This window comes from Marmota marmota, unplaced genomic scaffold (assembly GCF_001458135.2).
Source record: "Marmota marmota marmota unplaced genomic scaffold, marMar, whole genome shotgun sequence".
Classification (NCBI taxonomy): Eukaryota; Metazoa; Chordata; class Mammalia; order Rodentia; family Sciuridae; genus Marmota; species Marmota marmota.
Window position 1 is genome coordinate 2,400,323 of NW_026000052.1, and position 22,266 is coordinate 2,422,588.

General features: G+C 59.1%; 1 protein-coding gene across 2 annotated transcripts; it reads right to left on the bottom strand.

The window, feature by feature from the left end:
• Positions 1 to 304: 304 nt before the first annotated feature.
• Positions 305 to 21,963, bottom strand: Olfm1 (olfactomedin 1). Of its 2 annotated transcripts, XM_048813366.1 has the most exons (6): positions 21,753 to 21,923; positions 17,565 to 17,633; positions 17,176 to 17,331; positions 15,090 to 15,309; positions 9,209 to 9,315; positions 305 to 1,963 (listed from the first exon to the last, which is right to left on the bottom strand). In XM_048813366.1, the coding sequence occupies exons 3-6, from the start codon at positions 17,320 to 17,322 to the stop codon at positions 1,289 to 1,291; spliced, it is 1,149 nt and encodes a 382-aa protein (XP_048669323.1). In that variant the 5' UTR covers positions 17,323 to 17,331; positions 17,565 to 17,633; positions 21,753 to 21,923; the 3' UTR covers positions 305 to 1,288. The 2 variants fall into 2 exon arrangements, with proteins under 2 accessions (XP_048669323.1, XP_015361319.1); XM_015505833.2 differs by lacking the exon at positions 17,565 to 17,633 and having other exon boundaries at positions 21,753 to 21,963.
• Positions 21,964 to 22,266: the final 303 nt, after the last annotated feature.

The window sequence follows — 22,266 nt, forward strand, 5'->3', positions numbered from 1 at the left end:
TGGCTGGCAGCACCTGTCCTGTGGGGCATCTGGAGTGGGCACCTGCTCTGGGTTCCCCCAGATGCGCTCCTGGAGGATACCTGGGTGGGGTAAGGAGTGGGATGCCCGGCTGCAGCCCTGAGTCAGATTCACCTAAGGGGAGTGAAACTCCAAGCCCTTGGCCCAGTCCTGACTTCTGGGGACAGGAGGTTGGGCTCCATGGGGCGTGGCCACTGCCCTCTTCCCTTTCCTGACCCAGCTCCAGCGTAGCCACGGGACCTGGGGAGGCTACCTCACTTAAAACCTCAGAAACGACAAGAGCAAGCAGGTCTCCTAATGTCTTTATTGTTCCTTAGATAACCGGATAGTACAAAGTTTCCCTCTTTTTTACCTAAAAAGTGGACTTTCCATACACTGCCGCCCAGTGGATTTCCTTCCCACTGGGAACCGGAGTTTCCCAAGACAAGCCCTTTCCATCCGCCATCACATGATTCAGATAATTTAACAAGGAGAGAGTAATTCCTTTGATTATTATCAACATGAACTTGACTATGTCTCTATAAGGGTGAACACTGATTTTTTTTTTCTTTTTAGAAACAAAAACCATCCACTTATCAATCCAAACTACAGCATTGCATTACAACATTCATGGCATCAACTGAACGCACGAAGTTACCACCTCAAGGAAATAACAGACAGACACTGCACAATATATCTACGGGGTACGCGGGTTCAAACGACGCGGGAACAGCAACTCCACTCTACGCCGACCACCACTGGAGGAAGTGCTAGACACGGTCCGTGAACTACTTGCAGTCTGGGCACAGTTAATCTAAGAGACAATGACACAGTCAAGAAACAGCAGCCGTGACGGGGTGGGAGACCGGCCGTGCCGAGCGCCACCCGGCGGGGGCTCTCGGAGAGACAGGACGGCCCCGTCCATCGGCGCTGACCATGACCTAAGGAGATGTCCATGCGATCCTAACAGTGGGTGTTCTCGGGTGAGAATGACCAACAGTCACTGCCTTGCTTCTTGAGTATGTTATTTGACCAGAGAGGGGTGGGGTGGGGAGGCCAGGGGCCTCAGGCTGCAGTTCCAGCTGCAAATACAGGGATTTCTTCCGAAATCTGTCGCCCGCCGGCTTGAGTGGGAGGGACGCGGGGGGGTAGTGCCGTCCCTTGTCGTCAGGATCATTGCTGATGATTTTTTGAAGTCAGTTTGTCAGTATTCTCAGCATCGTTTTGGCAGCTGTTGCACGGAGCGCCCTCGGAGGGGAGGGCTCGGACCCTCGGCTTGCGGCAGAAGGGGCTACAACTCGTCCGAGCGGATGACGTGGAAGAGGGTGACGTTGTAGAGGGTCTGGTGCCCGTTGTTCCAGGCGTACAGTGCGCGGTCCTTGGGGTTGTAGTCCAGCATGGAGATGTGGGAGTACTTGTTCTGGAAGGGGATGTCGATGTACTCATAGGTCGAGGCGTTGGTCTGGTAGGCGTAGTGCACCTTGGTGCCCCCCGAGTAGCCGTTGGTGACGTAGAGGGTGCCGCAGATGATGAAGGCCTCGCCGGCGCTGCGCTTGGGGTAGCTGGTGTTCCAGGTCTGCAGGATCTGCAGGGACACGGGGTCCAGCTTGCTGATCACGATGTTGCCGGCGTTCTGGTTGGTGGCGTAGACGGCCCAGAGCCCGTTCTCGTCCACCATGAGGTCGATGTCCGAGTGGCCGCCCCAGGCGTAGTGGTACATGTTGTTGTAGCCGGCGTAGTCCAAGCTGCGCGTCTTGAGGATGGTCTCGGTCTTCAAGTCGAACCGGATGATGATGTGGCTCTGGAACTTGTTGAAGTAGATGGAGCCGTTGTAGACCACCTGCCCCGTGCCCGACCACGGGTGGGGCAGGCGGTGCGAGGTGAAGTTGTCCGTGTTCATGAAGTCCACCATGGACTTGTACTCACGGACAAAGCGGTTGTTGTGGTAACCGTCCATGTACCAGACCTGCGGAGAGAGCAGACCTGTGAGCGCTCCCTGAGGGGACATGGGGCTGCGGGGAGGCCGGCCCTCCCACGGGAACTTGCAGGGAAGAGCCAGGAAGGGTGTCACCTCCCTCCTCCAAGGCCACAGGACTTTTCCAAAGGGACAGGACCAGAGCAGGAGTTGTCCAGGGTGAGGAGAGGACACGGGGCAGGCAGATGGGGGGCAGGGAGTCTGGGGCTGCCAGTCTCACTAGACAGGGCTACAGCCACCCTGTGCCATTCACCTCAGTGGGTGGCGCTGAAAACACCACAGGCCAGCAGCCCAAGCCCTCTGCTTGGAACGAATCTGGCTATGGGGCAGGGGCCACGCCGAGGACCTGGCTGTGTCCACAGACTTGTGGTGAAAGGAGCTCCATCCCTCCAGCTGCCCCAAAGCCAGCGAGGCAGTGTGGAGGGCACACCTCCAGGTCCCGGGCAGGACAGATGCCCCAACTCCAGGTAGCACTGCAGAGGCCACAGTTCTCAAGGTCACGGGGAGGGCCCTGGCAGTGGGCCTCGTCACCCTGCCAGGCTGAATCATCCTGTCTGCCAGGCAGAACGTCATCAATGTGGCCTTTGGGATGCTGTGAGCGTCACTCAGCGTCACGCCTAATCAGGGAAAGGCTTCTGCAGAAGGCCCCAGGGGTCCAAACCAGACAGACCTGGGCGTGGCCCCAGTCAGGCCTGCAGGGAGAGACCTCTGAGTGCTTAGATGCCATGTGACCTGGAGCTGCCCGAGTCTGAACAAACGCTTTAGTCATTTCCAACCGATATGGGAGCAAGGAGAAGGCAGAGCACGTAGCAGGGGGATCTGGCAGGCCACCCTGCTCCGGCATCTGTCTGGCAGGACAGCTGCTCTATCCATCAGGGGCTCTGGAGCCGCTGGGAGATTAAGGACGCAGAGCTTTCAGACTTGGCATGACACATGCGTTAAAAATTAAAAAAAAAAAACAACCCGTAACCTTGTTCCTGAGACGTCCATTCAGATGCTTGGAGGCAGATGTGCTTTTTGTTTTTAATGAGTTTTTTTTTCAACTGGGTCTCATTTGAGGCTGTCATTATCCCTGCCTCCTGCAGACCAGCCCTCCATGATGTGGGTCAGGGATTAGAGCTGGGAGGGGTGACGGAGGCAGCAGGCCATGATCAGAAACCCCCATCACATGGCAGAAGGCAGCCCGCAGCTGCCCCCAACCCCCTGCCTCCGCCTGGCCCTGGAGGGACCAAAGCCCCATGCTTCCTTCCAGCCTCGGCTTCCACGACCTCCCCCCGGCCTCCCACCTGCCTCTAAAGCAAGCCCTGCTCCCCATCTCGGCACCGAGGACACTTTTGATATGTCTGCACACCAGCCTCCTGCCGGAGTGGACCCTTGAGAGTGGGGACCCAAGGGCCAGGGTCTCCCTCCCGTGGCCGGAACCAGTGGCATCAGTATCCACGGACTGGGTTTTCAAAAGGCTTTTCTTCCATGCACTGGACCCAGTACTTTCTGAACATACTGTTTGGGACGGGAGGGAAAATCAGTACCAGGGCCACATGTCCCACCAGGGGCTGGGCCCGGGCTCGGCTCAGGCAGGCCGTCTTGGAGGTTCGCCAGCGTCTAAGATGTGAACGTGCCCCTTTCCACGGCTGGACCTGAGCCAGTGGGAAGCCTAGGCAGAAGAGAGCCACATGGTCAGGACCCCCAGGGCTCATGCCGAGGAGACCTTTGCACAGTGGCCAGCCCGAGTCCACTCGCGTGACCCCCGGGCTGCTCGTGTCCGGTTCTACCCCAAGCCCGTCAAGGCTGGCTACTTTTGTCTCTGGGGAGGCAGCCCCAAAGACCAGGGAGGTGGGGCTCTCACGCTTTCCAAAGGCCCATTTTCTTTCCTGTGGGCCTCTGGGTGCCCAGCTAAGGGCGGCAGGCAGGACGGGGTGGCGGGAGCTGCGCTGTGCGTCTCTACTCCGGGTTGCTACTGTGCAGACTCCAGCTCCTGCCTTCAGGCCTCACCCCAGCTCACTCACCAACACAACTGTGTGTGCCACCCTGGGACTGGGTACCAAGGTCAGGGAGGCCTGGACATGACTGGAGCGCCAGGAGCAGGACCAACGCTGGAGACGGTGTGGGGTGTCTCAGGTTGGTGGGCGTGTGGCTGGCATGAGGTAGGCACAGGCCAGGGGAGGCTGCTGGGCATCCTCCAGTGTACAGGACACCCCCACAACACAAATGACCAGATCCCAAATATCACGCGGGAAAGTCCAGCCCTACTGGACCCGCCATGAATGCCCTAGACCACCGGTCCCACTGCTCCCTGTTCCCCTAGAGGGCAAAGCCCAGGTCCCCACACCACACCCCGAGCCTGGCCTGTGCACCAAGTCAGCCATGCCCACTAACAGGCACGTCTCCACACCTTGGCATCTGGGGAAGGGCCTGGTTAGGGGTCTTCACCAGAATCCCTGTCTGTTGGGGAAGGCCCTGTGGAACCTGAGGGGTGATCCTTCCCGAGGCAGGTGCCATCCATGGGGCAAGGGTCTTTGTGTGGATGGCGGCTGGCACCTGGGCACCTGTACAGGCCCAACCATGGCAGCATGAGCCCAGCCGCTGCTTCCTCTCTGCCTCAGTCCCGCGGCTCTAGAACAGGCCAACTGGGACCTGCCACCTCCACCTGTCCAGTAAAGCCCAGCTCTGCCTCCTAGCCCTGGAGTCCAGGGCTGGTTCTGATGGGCTAGAAAGGGCACCAGGGGCACACATAGCCAGAAGGAAGAGGGATCAAGACACGAGTGGGCACGTGGCAGGAGGGGCCAGCTCACTCGAGGTCAGCCCAGGACTCCAGCCACAGACAGGTCAGGGCACCTCTACAGAATGGCACAGCAGGGACGGCTGGGGTGCTGAGGCCACCGCTTCCAGACCCCTAATTCACAGAGACCCAGAGAGGAGGAGGGTCTCTCTTGGGGTCACCCGCTCTGCTCCATGGACAGCGTGCCCACCACCGGCATCTTGCATGCAGTCCACCCATGCCCTCTCTAGGCTGTGACGGCCCTTGTCCCAACCTGGTTATGTCTACCACTTCCCGAGGCAGGTGCCATCCATGAGGGACAAGGACTCTCCAATCACTCCTCCCAGACCTCGTCACCCACACGCCCTGCCCTCAGAGGGCAGCCTCTTTCAGGGCCTCGCCTCAGGCCCTCCCTCTCCCTGAGAGGGTGAGGATCCCAAAGGGCACAGGGTGGGTGAGGGCCCGCTGCCCTCCAGGATCCACCAGAGCTCCCTGAGGACACCCTCTGACATCACTGGCCGCTCTGTAACCTGTCCTCAGTATGGGCAGCACAGGCCAGTGCTGGTCTAATCCAGATCTGGAAGCAGGTGGAGCCTGGGACCTGGCCTCCTGGTGGACTGCCATGAGTCTGTCAATCAGCTGTCCCTCTCAATCAGCAGCAATGGACGACCCCCCACCCCGGGACCCCCTAAGCACAGCCTTTCCTTAATTCTGCAGTAGCTGAAAGGGCCGGAAGTACTCCCTGGAAATGACTTTGCTTTTAAAAAGTTTAGCTGTCACATTTTGTCTTTTGTCCCTGCCTGCCTCAGGGGCTAGACTTGAGTCCCAGCCCAATTCCCTCCCTACCCATGATATCCTTTGCCAGAAAAAAAAAAAAAAAAAATCAGTGCTGGCTGGTGCACGTGAGCTCTGGAGCATCTGCAACCGCCCCGCTGCCAGAGTGAGGCTTCTCAGAAGCATGCGCCCGGCGCTGCTGCCCACAGGAGAAAAACTGGGTCTCCCCACGTCTCAAGTGCTCTCAGGCCCATATGGTCAGGCTCACTGAGAACACGGGCTTCCCTAACTGTCCTGACTATTTTCAGCTGCTTGCAGGAGGAAGGCCGCCCAGGGCAGAGCTGGGGAGGCGCCCCCGCCCTGCGGCGGATCCGCACCTCCTCCGCCCGCTCGCCGCTGGCGGGCAGCGCACGCGATGCTATTTCAAGGGCCTCTCTTAGGAACCTGGGCCCCAGTGTGCTCCTCCTTGGCTTGGCCAGCATGGGTCACGTGTCCTCTGGCTAGTTTGGCTAAAACAAGGGGCCCAGGACTAGGAACGGCTCTGAAGAGAGCCGTTAGTGGCGGGGTGCAGAGGAGGGTGGGAGCAGAGGGATCGGCAGCCCAAGAGCCCCCGACTCCTGCTGAGAAAAGATCAGGAGGGACCCCACGGGACAGAGCTGCAGGCGCCACGCTGACCCCATGCGTCTGCATGAACTGGTGCATTCTGGGTGATTCCACCTCCTGTTCCCAGGACCCTTCCCAAGTGTCTGGAGGGCTTTGGCACCAAAGCCGAACTCTGCTGCTTGTACAATAACCATGGCTGGGCGATTATACCACCTGCTCTGGGCACAAGCCTTCTGGGTGTGGTGAGAGGGGACTGCTGGGCCTCTCTGATGCTGGTGACTGTTGGCCTGGAACTTCTTCGGAAGAAGCTGGCCAGGAAGAGGGAGGCTGGACGTGGGCTTTGGTGAGGTGGCCCATGGTCAGGGTGGGCTGTGAGCCTCAGAGTTGGGAACAGGACCCCTGGAGCTCATGTGGTCTCCTGGGGATAGGGGCACAGCCTGGTGGGGGACTCAAGTTCCGCCAGTTCTGGTGAAGCCTTCCTCCTGCAGTGCTGGCAAGGTGGGCCAGGCCTCTCCAGGGCTCAGGAAGCACAGGATGCTCACCGCTGGGAGATGCGGGAGAGCCCAGGGGCTCCGCACAGCGCTTGGCACACAGCTGGTGCTTAATAAATAGTCAGGAAAGACTGATGCGAAGGCCTACCAGCCAGCCTGACTCTAATGGTGGCTCAGCATGTCCCCTCCTGCCCTGGCCACAGCCCTGGCCGAGCCTCCAGGGCGGTCTGCATGGAGGCCAGCATGGATGGCTGTTTTGTTTTGGGGCGAGTTATTGGTCTCCTGCGTGTGTGTGACCAAAATTGGATGGAAGATTGGAAAAAAATCAAAACAAAGCAAAACATTGCGAGTCCAGATCAATGGCAGGGCCCACCAGGAGACGTGGCACTTAGCAGCCTGGGAACACGGCTCAGCAGGCCTGGAGCCCAGAGCAGCACCACTGCCACGCCCCCCGGCCAGCCCAGCTCCCACCTCCTCGCCTCCTGTGCTGCCAACTCCCCTCCCCCCGACATTCCGTCTGCCACCAGAGCCTCTTCTCCTGGAGGGCAATGCAGTCAAGAAGCGGAAAATAGGTATCTAATTATCTAAAGCCCCTCGACGGCTCTGAGAACCGACACCCTTGCTGCACTGTGCAAGCCAAGAGCCCATTTCCAGGAACTCTGGGTCCTTGGCACCTGGGGAGAGACCCATTTGACTGGCATGGGGCGCAGAGGCCAGAGGCCTGGGGCAGGGTCAGTGCTCCACACGTGGGCTCCTGCTCTGCAGCAGTGGGGGGCAGTGCCTGCTCGCGGCCCAGCGTGGCCTGTGTGGGTTTGTGGGTGGGTTTCCTGCTCTGTGTGGGTGGGAGGACAGATGGGAGAGGGGAGGGCCCCTGGGGACAGATCAGTGCCTGCCAGGAACGTGTCCAGGGAAGCCGGGGATGGTCTCCTCCGAGGTTTCGGGCAGGGAGGGGGTAAGCACACATGTCTCATCAACACAGGGAGAATCATACCTGGACGCAGGGGCAGGCAGGGGCTGGGGAGGTGCTCGGTGTGGCTGCAGTGCCCACTGTCCCCTCTCTGCTTGTTGTGGAGTGCCCAGGACAGCCCCTGGCACACGAGACCTGCTTTCTAAGCACCTGCCACATGGTTGTTTCTATTCCTGGATCATCATCACCTACCTCTGCAGTGGGAGGGGGTGGAGCATCTGCCCCCCCCCCCCAAGCCCCCTGCCCTCTGCCAGCCCCTTTCTTTGTCAGAGGGCGAGAGCCAAATGGTCCCCTCCCCAGATGCCCCCGGACTCCGGGAAGCTGGGGCTTTTGCTTTTCCCAGTGCAGCAAGGGTGTCAGTTCACCAAGTCTGGGCAGAGGCGTGTTCTCCAGGCAGGACGGGACTCAAAGAACAGTTCAGGGAACAGCTGACTCAAATTGTTAGGAATCTTCCAAGTCTTGGCCATCAGAGTTCAGAAAACAGGACGAAAACAACCTTTCTCCTACAGACGCTGGACCCCAGTGGAGTCCCAGGTGTGCAGCCCGCCCGCTCTCCAGAACTGCCCGCGGCGCATACAGGAGGCAGAGTGTCCAGGCCACCCTGTGCTGAGGCGGCCACCTGGGTATGGGGCTCTTCCTGCTGCAAGGAGTTAGGCCAACAAACACAAGAAGCTGGAGGACCTGTCCACCCTCGTTCCCGGCCACTTCCCACCTTCAGCACAGGAGACCTCGTCTTGCTTGGCCTGTAGCTGGTAGACGGCTGAGACGAGAATGGCTTCCGCTACGCGGGTGCCAGGTCGAGCTTAGAGGCCCTCGGATTCCTCAGTCCCTTTCTCCGTCAGCCTGGAGCAGAACCCAGGTATTTCCAAGAGCATGTTGTCTACACATCTGCCCACGTCACAGGGCAGGGGGTGGGGGGCGGACACCAGGGCTGCAAGACTCACTCTGGCCTCAGTAATCAGGGCCGAGCCCCAGATGGTGAGCAGGGCCCAACGAGCTGCCCCTCTACCTCCAGAGGAGCGTCCTACAGGCCACAACTGCTGGGTCCAGGCTACAGCAAGGAGGGGCAGGTGGGCCGGCGTCCTCCACCCCCGCAGCGCCCCTCACCTCCCAGTTCCCAAGGCTCAGCCCGCAACCCAGGCCCTGGGGCAGGCGGCATGGCCCTGATTCCCTCTCCTTCCCGAGGTTTGCCTGGGGGGAGACACCCAGGAAAAAAGAACCAGGGCCTCTTCCCAAAATCAAAAAGAAGAGGAGCTTCTGTCAGCCATGAAAGGAAAGGCAAATGAAGTACAAATGAGTGTCGTTAGAACAAGAAAGGCAGAGGCCGCCGGTGAAGAGCGGGCGGTTACAGACAGACTCAGCCCAGCCCAGCTGGGCCTGGAGAGAGCCCGGGGCCACTGCAGACTCCAGCACGCCATACCACACGCCCTCGCCGGCCACTGGGATCTGTGACTCTGGGTTACCACAAGGACTTCAGTCGGGGACACAGGCCCCTGTAGGAGGAAGCCCCCCGGGGACTCTGGGCTGCGGGTGGCCTAGGAGGTAGGTGGGGCTGGGACTGAGGTGAGGGAGGGAGACCAGCTCCTGCAGGTCACAGGAGCACGCCTGTCCAAGAGGCCCCGTAACAATAAGGAGACACTTACCCTGTTATCGCCTTCCGGGGCCAGGGGGTCTGTCATCCAGGATCCAAACCTCGAGCCAGAGGTCTTGACGGTTACCGGGTCACTTATGCCCGTCAGCTTGCCGCAGGCTGGAACAGAGCGCACACAGATCAGGACACGAGGCGGAGGGAGCACCTGGCCCACCGCAGCCCTGTCCCAGACTGCCCGGAAGGCCTGATGGCTGCCTCCGCTTCCCCTCCAGGTCTAGAGGCCACCTCTTCCCTTAACCCAGCAAGGGAGGCCAGAACGGGCAGGCGGGAGCCAGGAGCAGCCACCCTCCTGGGCCTTACCCTCCTGGCCCAGCCACGCCCGCCAGTCTGGGGATGGGAGGTCACAGCAGCAGCCCTGGGAGGGTTCAGCAAGACTGTTTTCTCTCCAGGAGAGCGCACAGCTGGCCTCCTACAGCTCGGGGAAAGCAGGGACCTGGCGGACATGCCTCAGGCACCTACTTAGGCTCCATGCAAGACACCGCACCCAGGCAGGAGCAGCAAGACCACCCTCCGCAGCCCAGGGCCCGTCACTGCAGGAGTGTCCACTCTGTGACCTGAGAACTAACAGGAAGGCGGGCGCCCTCCTGCTGGGAGTGGGTAGCCTCCCACCTCCCCTGAAGAGGAGCCCCAGGCAGGAGGGCTGGGCTGAGCACCAGGGTTTTCAAGATCCTGGAGGTGACCTGCAGCCCTCCCACTCACAGGTGGCCTCAGAGACTGTGAGGGACTTGCTCAGGCCTCCTGGCCATTCAGGCAAGGCTAAGGCGGGGGCCTGCATTCCCGATAGCCTGCTGACCTCCACAGCCCCTTGGGCTTCAGCTCGTGGCTGACCACCAGGTGGAGCGGCTAGGAGAGCAGCACCAGGAGTGGCATTACTGTTTCCTTCCTGGGCCAGGGCCACCGCTGAGCTCAGCGTGCTTGCTTGGCTGGCACACAGACTCTGCTCTGACCAAGCCCACTCTGGGAGAGGGGACAGGGGTTGAGGCCAAGGGTGACCAGCATCTACAGAGATGAATACAAAACATGGCGAGTTCTTGGAAATCTCAGAGGAGATTCCTGAAGCCCACGAGCTGACCCCTCTGTTCAGAAACACCACCCTCCGTGCTGAAAGTCAGCCAGTCTGCAGCCAGGCCGCCACCACAGTACTGCAATCTCAGCCCACCTCGGGAGGGCAAAGTACTCCTGAGGTCCAAGGTGGTCGCCCCCCAGGGACATCCAACTAGGGCCTCCCTTTCTCTCCAGGCCAGGCCTGCCTGTGACCTCTGGAGTCTACACACCCCCCTCAGGGCCTCCCATCAGCATGTGTACACAGCAGTCTGCAAAGTTCAGAGGAGATCCAGGCGCTTATGGAAGATTGTCAGAGACTTAGCCCACACCACAGGGAGCCGGCAATCCCTAAGGCGGGAGGGCGGGGAGGGCTCTTCTCACTCTGGCACAGTCTCGCCTCCCACCCTCTCAAACTTAAAAGAATGCGTCCCCAGCCGAGCTGTACAGGACTGGAGGGAAGAGAGGGCCCAACCCCTGCCCAGGGAGCTGCAAGAGGGCCCAGCCTGGCCAGAGGGAGGCTTGGAGGACCCAAGCACCTCCAGCCCCAGCACGGGTGCCTCGCCCAGGATGGAAAAAGTAATGCCACCCGTGGTCCTGTTCTCCTACCCGCTCCATGTGCACCTGTTCCCACTCCGGGGAAGGAGTCTGTGCCTCCCACGTCAACACAGACCCCACCACTGCAGGCTGCGTGGCCACCGCTGAGCTCAGCGTACTTGCTTGGCTGGCACACGGACCCTGCTCTGACCAAGCCCACTCTGGGAGAGGGGACAGGGGTTGAGGCCAAGAGTGACAGGGGTGGGAACACAAAACAGGGCGAGTTCTTGGAAATCTCCGAGGAGATTCCTTTTCCAGGAGCCTGGCTAGCTTGTCACCTCAACTGTCTCTCGGGGACTTGGGAGGGGTCGGTGGAGGAGGTGGGCCTGAAGAAGTCACCCAGGCTGGACCCCAGCCCCACTCTCCAGCTCTTTCTTCCTTTGTTCCTGTAGATCTGGGGGCTGGGTCCTAGGCTGCAGCAACCTCTGAACTGGGTGGGAACCCGGAAAAGCCTACAAGGACCAACCCCTCCCACCGACCGCCTGGGGCCTCTCCCCGCCATCCTCCGGGTTGGTCAGAGAGCGTGGCCCCCCACTGCAAACGCAGACTGAGAACACGCAGACTTAAGCGCGGCAAGCCTCCTGTGTGGAACAATGGTCCACTAGTTCCCTGGAAGGAGAAGCCCACAGGGGTCACGGCAGGGACCTCAGAACTTACCGCATCTGCACTCCTGCCACCCTGGTCCCTCCACCTGAATGCCCGCCCACCCAGCTTCTGGGGGGACCCAGACGGAAGCCTGGTCCCTAGAGACGTTCCCCCTCCGACTCCATCCCACTCGCGCTCTGACCTGAGTAGCAACTGCACACTTCTCACAGCTGCAGACAGGGGGGTCGGGGTCCCACCACCCCAGTAAGGAGGCTCCCCACTCACCCCTCCCCAGCAGGAGGGGATGAATGGCCTGGCTGGGGCCCTCCCCTCCCAAGTCTCCTGCGTCAGGGCCTCATGCAGGGAGGGGCAGTGCTGCTGGGCAGGAGCGGGAGAGCAGCAGAGGGCCCCGGTGGGAATCAGAGCAGGGGACTGGCGGGGGCTTCCAGGGCACACCTGGCACTCAGCAAGGTCTCTGTCCCGCCACTGCAAACGTAGACTGAGAACACGCAGAAAAGTGGCTTCGTGCTCAGACGAGTCCAGGTCAGGCAGCCTTGGATGGTCTGACCATGTCCTGCCCACCAGGACCTCTTGGCCACCGGGGGGGGCGGGCTGGCAGCAGTCCAGGGGGAAGGCCTGCTGCAGGGCCAGGGCTCCCTTCTGGGGCACCCAGCCTCTTCCACATGCTCACGCGGCCCCTTGAAGCCAGCCTTCAAATCTCAGCCGAGGCGGGCAGGGAGGCCCCTGGCCCGTGTGCCCTGCACTCCAAGCTGGCTGCGGGCACAGCTCCCAGGGTCCCCGGGCTGCAGGCTGCCCGCCCTCCCTGAGTCAGGGAGCTATTTTTGTTTCTCTGTCCAGACTGGTTCTGCCAAGACCTCGGGACTGACAGGATCTAAAAAAGCCCACGGCAGAGCCTCGGCCAATCTTGGCACATTCAGTTCGGGAAAGTGTCCCTCTTCAGTCACGCGCGCCCAGGACACAGGGAGGGGGACGGGAGAGGGTGGGGACGAGAGGGTGGCCTACGGAGCTGGCACTGGTGGCTCAGGTTTTATACCAGAGCAAGCAGAACAGGGGGGGACAGCCCCTGGGCTGGGAGGGTCTCAGGAAGAGGGATGACTGGTCAAGTGGGGAGCCTGGAGGAGCTGCTGGCCTCAGGGGGAGACCAGGGCCTCCTGCTATTTCTGGGCAGAGGCCACAGTGGGAGCAGCCTGGACATCTCAGGCCACAGGCCCAGGGCAAAGTGCTATCAAGGTGCTCCAGCCAGGACAGAGGGGTCTCTGGGCAGCCACAGATGCCAGGTGAAGAGCCAAGTGCCCCATGTGGTCAGCGCCTGGCCTCTACTCCCAGCTCCTGTCCCCCAAGGCCTGGGGAGTTACGCCAGAAGTTTGCAGAGCTGGGGGCTCAGACAAACCGACATCCAAGATGCAGAAGAAACAAACCCAGCGGTGGGCAGCCCCACCCAGGCCTCATGCTCAGACGGAGCCCAGAGGGAGCAGGAAAAGGGGCCACTGTGGACTCTCCTTTCGCCTCCTGACCTGGCAGGGAAGTAGGGCCCTCAGGAGACCTCACAGCACAGACCACCCTGAGGGCTTCCTGCAAGGAGCCAGAGGGGAGGCCTGGCCCTGCCAGGGTCCCACTGAGGCAGTGCCCCAGGGAGCACTTCAGGCTGGCTCCTTCCCTCCCTGTCCTAGGGCTTCCCCTTGGCTCTGCCCATCCCTGCCTGAATGTAGGCGGCCCTCCCCACGCCCTGCTGCAGTTCATGGTCCAGCCCCCTCCAGACCCCAGGCAGGAGGCGAGGACGCCCCACTGTCCAGTGGTCTTTCCTGGCCCCTCAAGGGTGAAGAGCCAGCAGGAGCTTCCACTCCTTTCCCAGCAGGAAGAGCACAGTGCCCTGGCCTGACCCTGGCCCTGCCCTGGCCCTGGCCCTGGCCCTGCCCCTGCCCTGAGCCTGGCCCTGACCCTGGCCCTGCCCTGGCCTGGCCTGACCCTGGCCCTGGCCCTGCCCTGGCTCTGCCCTGGCCCTGACCTGTGGCCCTGGCCCTGCCCTGGCCCTGGCCCCCGAGCCTGCGCTCCCCCAGACTCCTCAACAGTGTGCAGGTGGCCCAGCTCCTGGTGCCTAGTGAGGGTGTGAACCTGGGGCTGGCAGGCTTGGCTAAGATGGGCTCAGATGGTCTTGGGGAAGAAAAGGGTGCCGAGTTGACCCTGAGAGTCAGGGCTTTCTCTTCATCCCCTAACAGAAAAGAAACTGCAAAACTGCATAAGCCCTTGGTGTCAGCGCTGGGATGTACCTGGGGGCAGCCCAAGGTCAGCTCAACCCCTTGCTACAGAGAGGGCTGCTGAGGCTGGCCTTGCAGCATGCAGCAGGCCCAGGTGAGTGACCACATCTGAGGAGCCATGTCTCAGTGGCTCACTGAGCCTGTTGGCTTAGCTTGTTCAGCTGTTGGGCTTTGGCTCTATGCTGGTCCAGGAGGACAGCCCAGGCCCCAGCTCAGGGATAAGCTGGACCTTTGGACAGCACTGCCTCTCTCCTGCCTGGGCATGAGATTTGCTCTTAGGACAACACTGAGAACCGGCCTCCACTCCAGAGGAGGCCTGCAAGATGCCGTGCTCAGCCTCCAGGCTCAGGGATGAGTTTCAGACTCAAGTTTCTGGCTGGACAAGAAGAGGGAATGCCCCCTCCAGGCCCTGGGCTTCTCCCTCAAACCACTTCCCCTCTGTGCCTGGACTCTGGGCCTGGGGCAGAGGAGGTCTCCTCCTGGTCCCCAGGTCCACCTGCCGTTCTCGGGGACAGAGAACTGCTTGTGGGGAAATGATTTTTTAAAACCCACAAAACAACCACATCCAGGCCCTTCAGTGGGGGTGTTGGGAAGGAGGGAGGCTTGGTGCAAACTCAGGGCATGCGGGAGTGGGCTGGGGCCCAACGATGCACGGACTGTGACATTTCAGACATGCACTGTCTCCCAGAATGTCCCTGGGAAGCTGTGGGGGACACGGTCCCCACACCCATCCTGATGGTCTCAGGCCACCCGTGCCTGCCTCACTGGGACCTGGGCTCCACACCAAGACAGTGTTCCAGGGACCTGACACTGAGAGGCACCTGTCCTGGTGCTCCTCCCAGGCTGCTGACAGGGACCCGCCTGCTGCCACTGGCACAGCTCCTGCGAGGCAGGTGACACTTTCCATCCCAACTCAGCAGGACCGACCATCTCCAGGGCTTCATCAGCCCTCCCATCAAACTGGAGGAACGGGAGACATGTTACCAGCCCTACTCAGCCTGCATGGGCACACGCGCGGACACACACACACACACACACACACACACACACCCGTCAGGGGACAGGTGGCACCTATGCCATCCTCTTCTCTTCCAGATGTGCAACTGAGTAGGGTCTGGAACTGGCCTTTCCCCAGCATGGACATGGCCAGTGCACTCAAGCAGGTGCTCCTACCCTCCCTGGCCGCTGTCTCTCCAGGTGGCGGGTGCTCCTACCCTCCCTGGCGCTGTCTCTCCAGGTGGCCCTGCCCAGGAGCCCTGATGCAGCCATGGCCTCGCTGTGGCCAGGCGGGCCGCCCTTCAGCACCACTGCCTAGGCCTGTGCGTGTGCGGAGGTGGGCCGAGCAGCGCCACACCCCGAGGGTGCCGGGCCTACCTAGTTTTTGCATGCATGCACGGAGCCTTTCTTCAAGATTGGACACTCTGCTCTGAAGTTCATCGTAGTCATAGGCGCCAATTTCCTCTTGCAGCTCGTTAAGCACTGACGTCAGATTCTGGACCTCCTCCTTAAACTGCAATACCAATTTGGCATCGGCCTTGTACTCTTCCAACACAGGTATCAAAGGCCTAAGTTCATCCATTTTCGTTTTTATTGCCTGCAAGGTTAAAATAAGCTGGGTTCAGTGCGATGCATGCAAGAACTGTAACACCCTGCTCGGCCCGGCTTCTCCCTGCGCGCGGAGCACCTGCACACGCCCGCTTTAGTTATGTGCTTATTTATCCTGGCCCCGATGAGTTAGGAGAGCATATTAAACAGTCCTCAGCACACCGACACATTTGGGAAAGGTCTTTATTTTCAGTTTAGAATGCAACATCTTAAGGTTACATGCTTTAAGTCACATACACAAAGTTCTTTTTTTTTTTTTCTTTCCTTTTCAAAAAATGCATTGACAAGGGTTTCAAACTATCCATGAAATGCATCTAGAGTCGCATGCAAAGGAGGGTCCTGGTTGGATTCAAGGTTCCTTAGGGATATGGTGCTAAGATTGGAAAGAAACAGTAAAAATGCAGGGTGCCAAAAGCTCTCTGGCTCTTTCATGGTTACATGGGAGTGGACTGCTTCTTCAGTCACTGCGGCATTGAAAAAACTCTTTTAAGTTAGCCCTGCAAGCAAGAAAATGAAACACTGTTGAAAAGCTAGCTCACTAGCCTGCCTTAAACAGCCATTAAGAGACAAATACTTGCACCGTCACTTAAAAAAACCCACACTTGAATGCTGGGAACACAACTGCCCTAACAATGATTGAGATTCTCTCACGACAAGTTCTGCTGGGATTCCTCCATGCGGGGCAAGCAGTGTGAAAAGCAAGGGCTCACCTTTCCTCCCCCAGAGCTACAGTGCCCCGATCTCAAACCCAGAGAGGTGGCTCGGGATTTCAGAACCCGCCAAGGTGAGCTGCCGAAGACACCCCCATCTTTAGGGGAGTCTGTGGAACAGGGAAGGGGCATGCTGGCCCTTCAAGGAGAGACAAAGACTCTGTTTTTGATCAGAAAGTTCAAATCTCTCTCCAAGATAATGCAGGGGGACACATCAGGAAATAAGGACAAAATGTGCACCTGCGTGGGACTCATTCCTCCTCCACGGGATCGGCCTGCTGTTATTTTATTTATAATATAGATTCATAACTTCATTAGCTTGCCATTTCGTCTCTCTAATGTATCGCTTTTAAAGGAGAATTAGCTCTAGCTTCATGCAGGGAGCACATCAAAGAGAACATTAGCATAAAGGACAGGAAGACAACCGGGCACATCAGCAATTTCCAGCCGAGGAGGGCTGCGTAATTTGACCTGTTCATTTACATCAGGGCTCCAGTCCTAATTGACACGCATGTATACCTTAATTAAGGTGGCATATGACTTCTCGATCTCATCGGTGTGTATATATACATACTTGTACGTATGTATATATAATTTCGGGTCAAAGGAACTGCAGTTTCAGTGTCCGGAGTTACCTGGAGATGCGGGACACTTACCACGAGCTGAGACAGACGCTGGCCTTTTTTCCCTGTGTCTACAGTGTGCCTTGTCATAGCTAAATTAGGTCAGATATGAAAAAGTGCCCTGAGTGATCCCCGCTCAGGAACGGCTCCAATCAATTAAGCTAATCCTTGGCTAATGTGATTTACCTGCAACAGCTGTGGAGTGACAAGGGCCAATAATGACATTCTTTCCCGGCTAATATGCCACTCAGCCACAGAGTGCAGGGTCTGGGACCCTGGCTTCCAAACCAGATTGACAGAGGTTCCGGGGCCCATCTGTGCTCACGTGGCTGCTCAAGCCCACCCCTTCCAGGTGCCTTGCCAAACCAGGGCCAGGGCGGGCTGCCCCTGCTCCCTCGGGCTGCAGTGCTTTGCAAGGCACAGGCCAGGCCTGCCGCGCCCCTCCAGGCCCCTCGCTATTTCCACAGTGGCCAGGGCAAGCAAGTCCAGCTGAAGAGGGGCGGAGGAGGAGGGCGCACGTACCTTGAACTGCCTAGCCAGGTGCTGCTTGTGACTCTCTTCCACCTGCTTGAACTTGGACTCCAGGCCTTTCATCTGGTTCTCCATCTTCTCCACATACTGCAAGTCTCTCTGGGTCCTCCTGTCCAAGACCTCGATGGACTGAGACATGTTCTGCACCTGTCAAGAGGGCAACAGGATCAACAGGAGCTGCAGCATGGACCAGTGGATCTCATGGCCTGCTCTCCCGCCATGCTGACCTTCCTCACGCAGCCACCACCCTGGGAGCCAGAGTGGCCCATGCATCAGCACTGTTAGGAACAGGAGCTCCCCCAACACGGCCAGTCAGCCACCTTCCAGCCAGGCTCTTACAACCAGGGACACAGGTCAGGGCGGGGAGCTTGGCTGCTCACTGGTCAGAGCTGCAGGCACCAACTGTGCGCCATCCATCTCTTTTGTGGGGTGGGGGTTGTTTCGTTCTCCTTAGGTGGCAGGAGGATATCCGTCAGGCAGGCATAAACAGCAACAGAGATGAACAGCCTCATTGGGCTGCCCCGCCCCCAGGCATAAATCCCCTTCCTCTGAAATCTGGCTGAGGCTGCTGGCTAAGTTGCAGAGGGGAGGAACAAGACTCGGCACGAGCCTTCCCCCATCTCACCCACCATCCATCACACCCACAGTATCATCGGCAGATGACTGCTCGGCAAACACGCACATTCACAACACAGAGTCAGGAATCAATCACCCAGCAAATGAAGAATCGCTGTTTTACACCTTTACAGGCAGATCTGAATTGAGTCTAGCCTCGAGATGGGACTTTAATATTCAACAGGATTCCAGAGAGCTTAAAAGAAAAACAGTTTTAGTACAGCCACCTGCCAGCGCATCTCATTTCCAGGAAGCGGGCCTGTGTGCATATGCGCCGGGCGGTGGGGAGGCGCGGGGCCCCAGGACTGCCGCAGTGCTGTCGGGGTCTTTTCCTCAGCATCCATTCCAATTACCAATCACGACGGAGGAAGCCGCCTCCGTAACAGCAAATCTTCATTTCTGGTTTTTTCCTGAATTTGAAAATACTTTCCCTTCTAGGAACAGAACCATTTGGGTGTGAGGCTGAGCTCTGCCTGGTCGGGATCAGAATGGATGACGGTGGGGTTCCCCCGACTGTAAATCCTCCCATGCCAGCAGATAAAGCCGAATTAAAAGAGCAGGGGAAGCTTTCTCCGTGGGAGGAAGACCAACACTGCTGCTCTCCATACCTAAAAATGCATGAATTTTATGGCTCCTCATTTGAGAGTAACGTACACAAATTCGCTTGAAAATTTCAAGCTGGCAAAACGCCGTGTGGGGGTGACCTTGGCGCTCTCTTTGGGGGGCTGAAATACATTTGCTCTGACGCGGTCTCCCTGCTCCTCCTGGCCTGTCCTGTTGGTCACTCTGCATAACTTCTCCTTTCGGGGAAGGTTGTGGATCTGGTTTTGTTCACTGGTTGGAAGTCCAGCCCAAGTGCCCCGCCCCCAGGGAGACGTCCCTGGTGAGCTAAGTCCACGGGGGACAGGCCACATGGAGACGATGCCTGCAGGCTCAAGTCGCACAGCTGTCTGCTCTACCTGGTCAGTAAGAAACGCGAGGAGGGCAGGGAAGGGCCTCGCCCACATCTGTAACCCCAGAACAAGGGCCCAGGAGTACCCCAGTGCTAGGAGCCTGCCGCCGCGTGGAAGAATCAGGATGCAGGGACTGGAGGCGGGGCACGCGCTCCTCGGCCAGCCGAGGGCACATGGTGTAGCAGGGCTGCCTTGCTCCCACTGCCCATTGGCTCGGGCAAGAGGCTGGACAGTGCAGTGGGCTTTCTGTCCCCCAGAGGAGGAATATGCTTGGCAGATTGTAAAATTTAAAGATTAGACTTTAAACTTAAAACATAGAATTTAAAGATGCCAAGCTACTCAGCTGCCTTAAAGCAAACTAAGCTCTCATGCCCCGGATGCATGCTCTCTGGCCGAGGGCTCAGCTAGGACTCTGACAAAGGAGCATGGTCACCCCGCCCGTCCTCCCTCACCCAGGGTCTGTGTCCAGCTCCTCCTCCAGCTCGCACATTCCCTGGGCAGCGCCCCTGCAGGCTCAAGGGCAGGAAGCCACCCTAAGCCCTAGCCAGGGTGGCAGCAGGTGCTAAGAAGAGGGGGAGGGGATGCCCCCGGCATGCCAAGGGTACACCTGGCCTCCTGAGCGTGACCAATCGCTACTGTTTATTGAACATCGTCCATGTTCCAGGCACTGGACAGAGCCTATTCATTATTCATCTCTTTTGAGCTTCCCCGAGGTGACGTATTTCAAATCTCATTTTACATACACAAAGACAAAGATTCAGAGAAGTTAAGCAACTCACTACTGTCACACAGGGAGCTAAGACTGAAGGACTGGGCTCCAAAGCCTCAGCTCTCAAACTCAGAGTGATGGCTCTTCAAAGAGAACACAGTCCCCACCCTTGGCCCTGGCTGCCCAGGACCCTGGTAGGGCTCTCCAGGCATTCTGATGCCCACTCCACACAAGGACTTCAGGCCAGAGGAAACCAGCCCATCCAAGGTGGGTCCCAGCACTCTGCCCCTCGGCCATCTCAGGTGGGTCTTAACACAAAGCCCAGCTGCAGAGACTTGGAACTAGCTGGAAGACACTCAGCTGTGCCCCAGCCCATGGGCAGGGCCCAGGACCTGGGGATTGGAAGCCTGTTCCCTGCTTCTGCCTCTGAGGGTGGGACCCTGTCTGACCTCGCCCTGCCCCCCCCCCCTTGGCTGAGAGGAGAAGAGGAGGAAGAGAACTGCCCAGGCCAGGGCGGGAGGGAGCCCAGGAAGGGACCCGCCTTTGAATGAAACTGAAGCGTGCACTTAGGAGCTGGGCCTCTTCCGACAAAGGCTCACAGCTGCCCGAAACAGAGCGCCTGCACACGTGAAATGGGGCTTTAAATTTTTAAGCAGTAACGCTGTGGCCTGCGCAGGAAGAAAGGAGAGCTCCGGGCCTCACTCCCAGGGGCTCACAGAGCTTTCTGGAACCCACTTCCCAGCTCTCCGCCCTGCCAGCCGCCCTGCCAGCCGGCGTCTCCTCCCAGGGGCCCCAGCCCTGCCCCGCAGTCCCAGGCCCCCAACACCCCGCCTCCCTCCTCCACCGTCTGAATAATTAAAGGCACAGCTGGGCTCAGGCTAGTTGGTGTTAATAAACGCTCATGGAATCTGCTCAACGCATCTCACTTTAACTCTTGTCAAATGATTTACGGAGGTGGGTAAAGGTGGCAGGAAAATGCACTCCCTCAAGGTGAGTGTCTGCTGGCACTGAGCTGCTCTCACAACACATGGCGCCCTCTCCCTCCCAGAGGGCACTAGGGACAGGGACAGGCAGTGACTTGAGTCCTCAGAGCCCACAGAGCTAGGAAGACCCTGAGTCTCCATCTGCCCTCCTTGGTGGGTGGGGAAACTGAGCTGAGGAAAGCGGCCCACTGTTCCTGGGAGGGAGGGTGCGCGGGCACTGAGGGCAGAGGGCACAGTGGGGGAAGGCTGGCCTCCCTCTCCAGTGTGGAGGTGTCACACGTAGTGTGACAGAGCTCAGGGCCTGGGTCCCCGACACAGAAGACCCCCCTCCACAGACTTCTAACCCAGGCTGATGCTCGTTCTTGAAAGTCCAGACCCGATCTGCAGGGAAACTCGCGGCTTTCGTGTGCGTGTGTGTGTGTGTGTGTGTACGTGTGTGTCCCACTCTCAAATTGGGGAAGGACGCCTGCCCTGTAGGTGTCACACAGAAACACCTCCTTTTCCTGGGGAGGGAGGAGGCTGGGCACAGAGGCCCCCGTTTCTCCTACTTTCCTTAGCAGCTTTGGGGAGGCCCAGCAGTGGGATCCCCGGGCAGCAGGAGCCTGCAGGAGAAGGCAGGCTCTGAGGAGAGAGGAGCTGAGCCGGCGTCGGGGGCGGCTGCCCTGCTAACTAGCTGTGGCTTGGGGCAAGTCAGTCCTCTGGGACCTGAATTTTCCCTTCTGGAAATGGAGGGAGAAATTTCACTAGCTCCACGTGACTCTTTGAAGCTTAAGTGAAATAATGGAGTCAAAATACACATGCAGACCACACACTGCTGCTTCTGGGTGGGTACAAGGGTGACAATGAGCCTGGACCAGCCAGGTGTGACCACTCAAAGGCAGAGACCCCATCCTGTACAACTCACGGCCTGCCTCCCTGGGCCCAAGGGAGCTGCCTGCTCAGAGGCAGCTGTAAGCCGTCAGCAGTGGATAAGGAGCGTCACTCAGGGAGGTCGTGGGTGGAGGACCTTCATGCCCTCACCAAGCCCCCACAGCACCTTCCTGCCGGCAGCCTGGGCAGGAAGCTCCCGACTCCCCAAGGACCACGAAGCAGTGTACTCATCTCCCAATGTATTCACCTCCACCCTTGGCGTCTCCGTCATCCACCGGCTTATCCATCCGTCCATCCATCCATCCATCCATCCACAAATACTTTGAGTGGAGACGTGCCAGAAAAGGCCTGGGGTCCCTGCAGGCTGGCCAAGCCTTGGCCCCCGAGGGCACACTGCACTCTCGTAGGTGCCCGCCCACTCCCACAGCAGGGACTCACCTTCTCCAGTAGCTGCCTCAGTTGTTTTGTGCGGGCGTCCCGTGAACACATGGTCTGCTGGGGGGCGACCACTGTGCAGATACATCTGCCCTCGCTGTCCTGGGCAGAGCTGTACACCTGCCAGCTCTCCTCGGGGTTGGTGGGCAACACCTGGGGGTGCAGGTGAGGCGAGAGAGCGGGGAGGACAGAAAGGGAGAAGGGTCAGGCAGGACAGGCGACAACAGAGGAGACTGTCCACAGCCCACCCCAGGGAGGAACACCAAGGACCCGGCACAGGGAAAGCGGTCCTTAGGGACAGAGACCTGGGTTTCCTGCCAGGCTGCCCGGGGCTGAAGGAAGCCAAAGACACACGACTCTTCAAAGTTTTAAAATTCAAGTTCAACCCAGGGGATGCTTGGAGTTTTGACATCCGGCCCTACGGAGGCTCGGGGAAACAGGAGGGGCCATCGAACGTCGCCACACAAGGGACTGCATGACTCACAGAAGTCAGATGCCCTCCCCTCCCTGTGGAGGG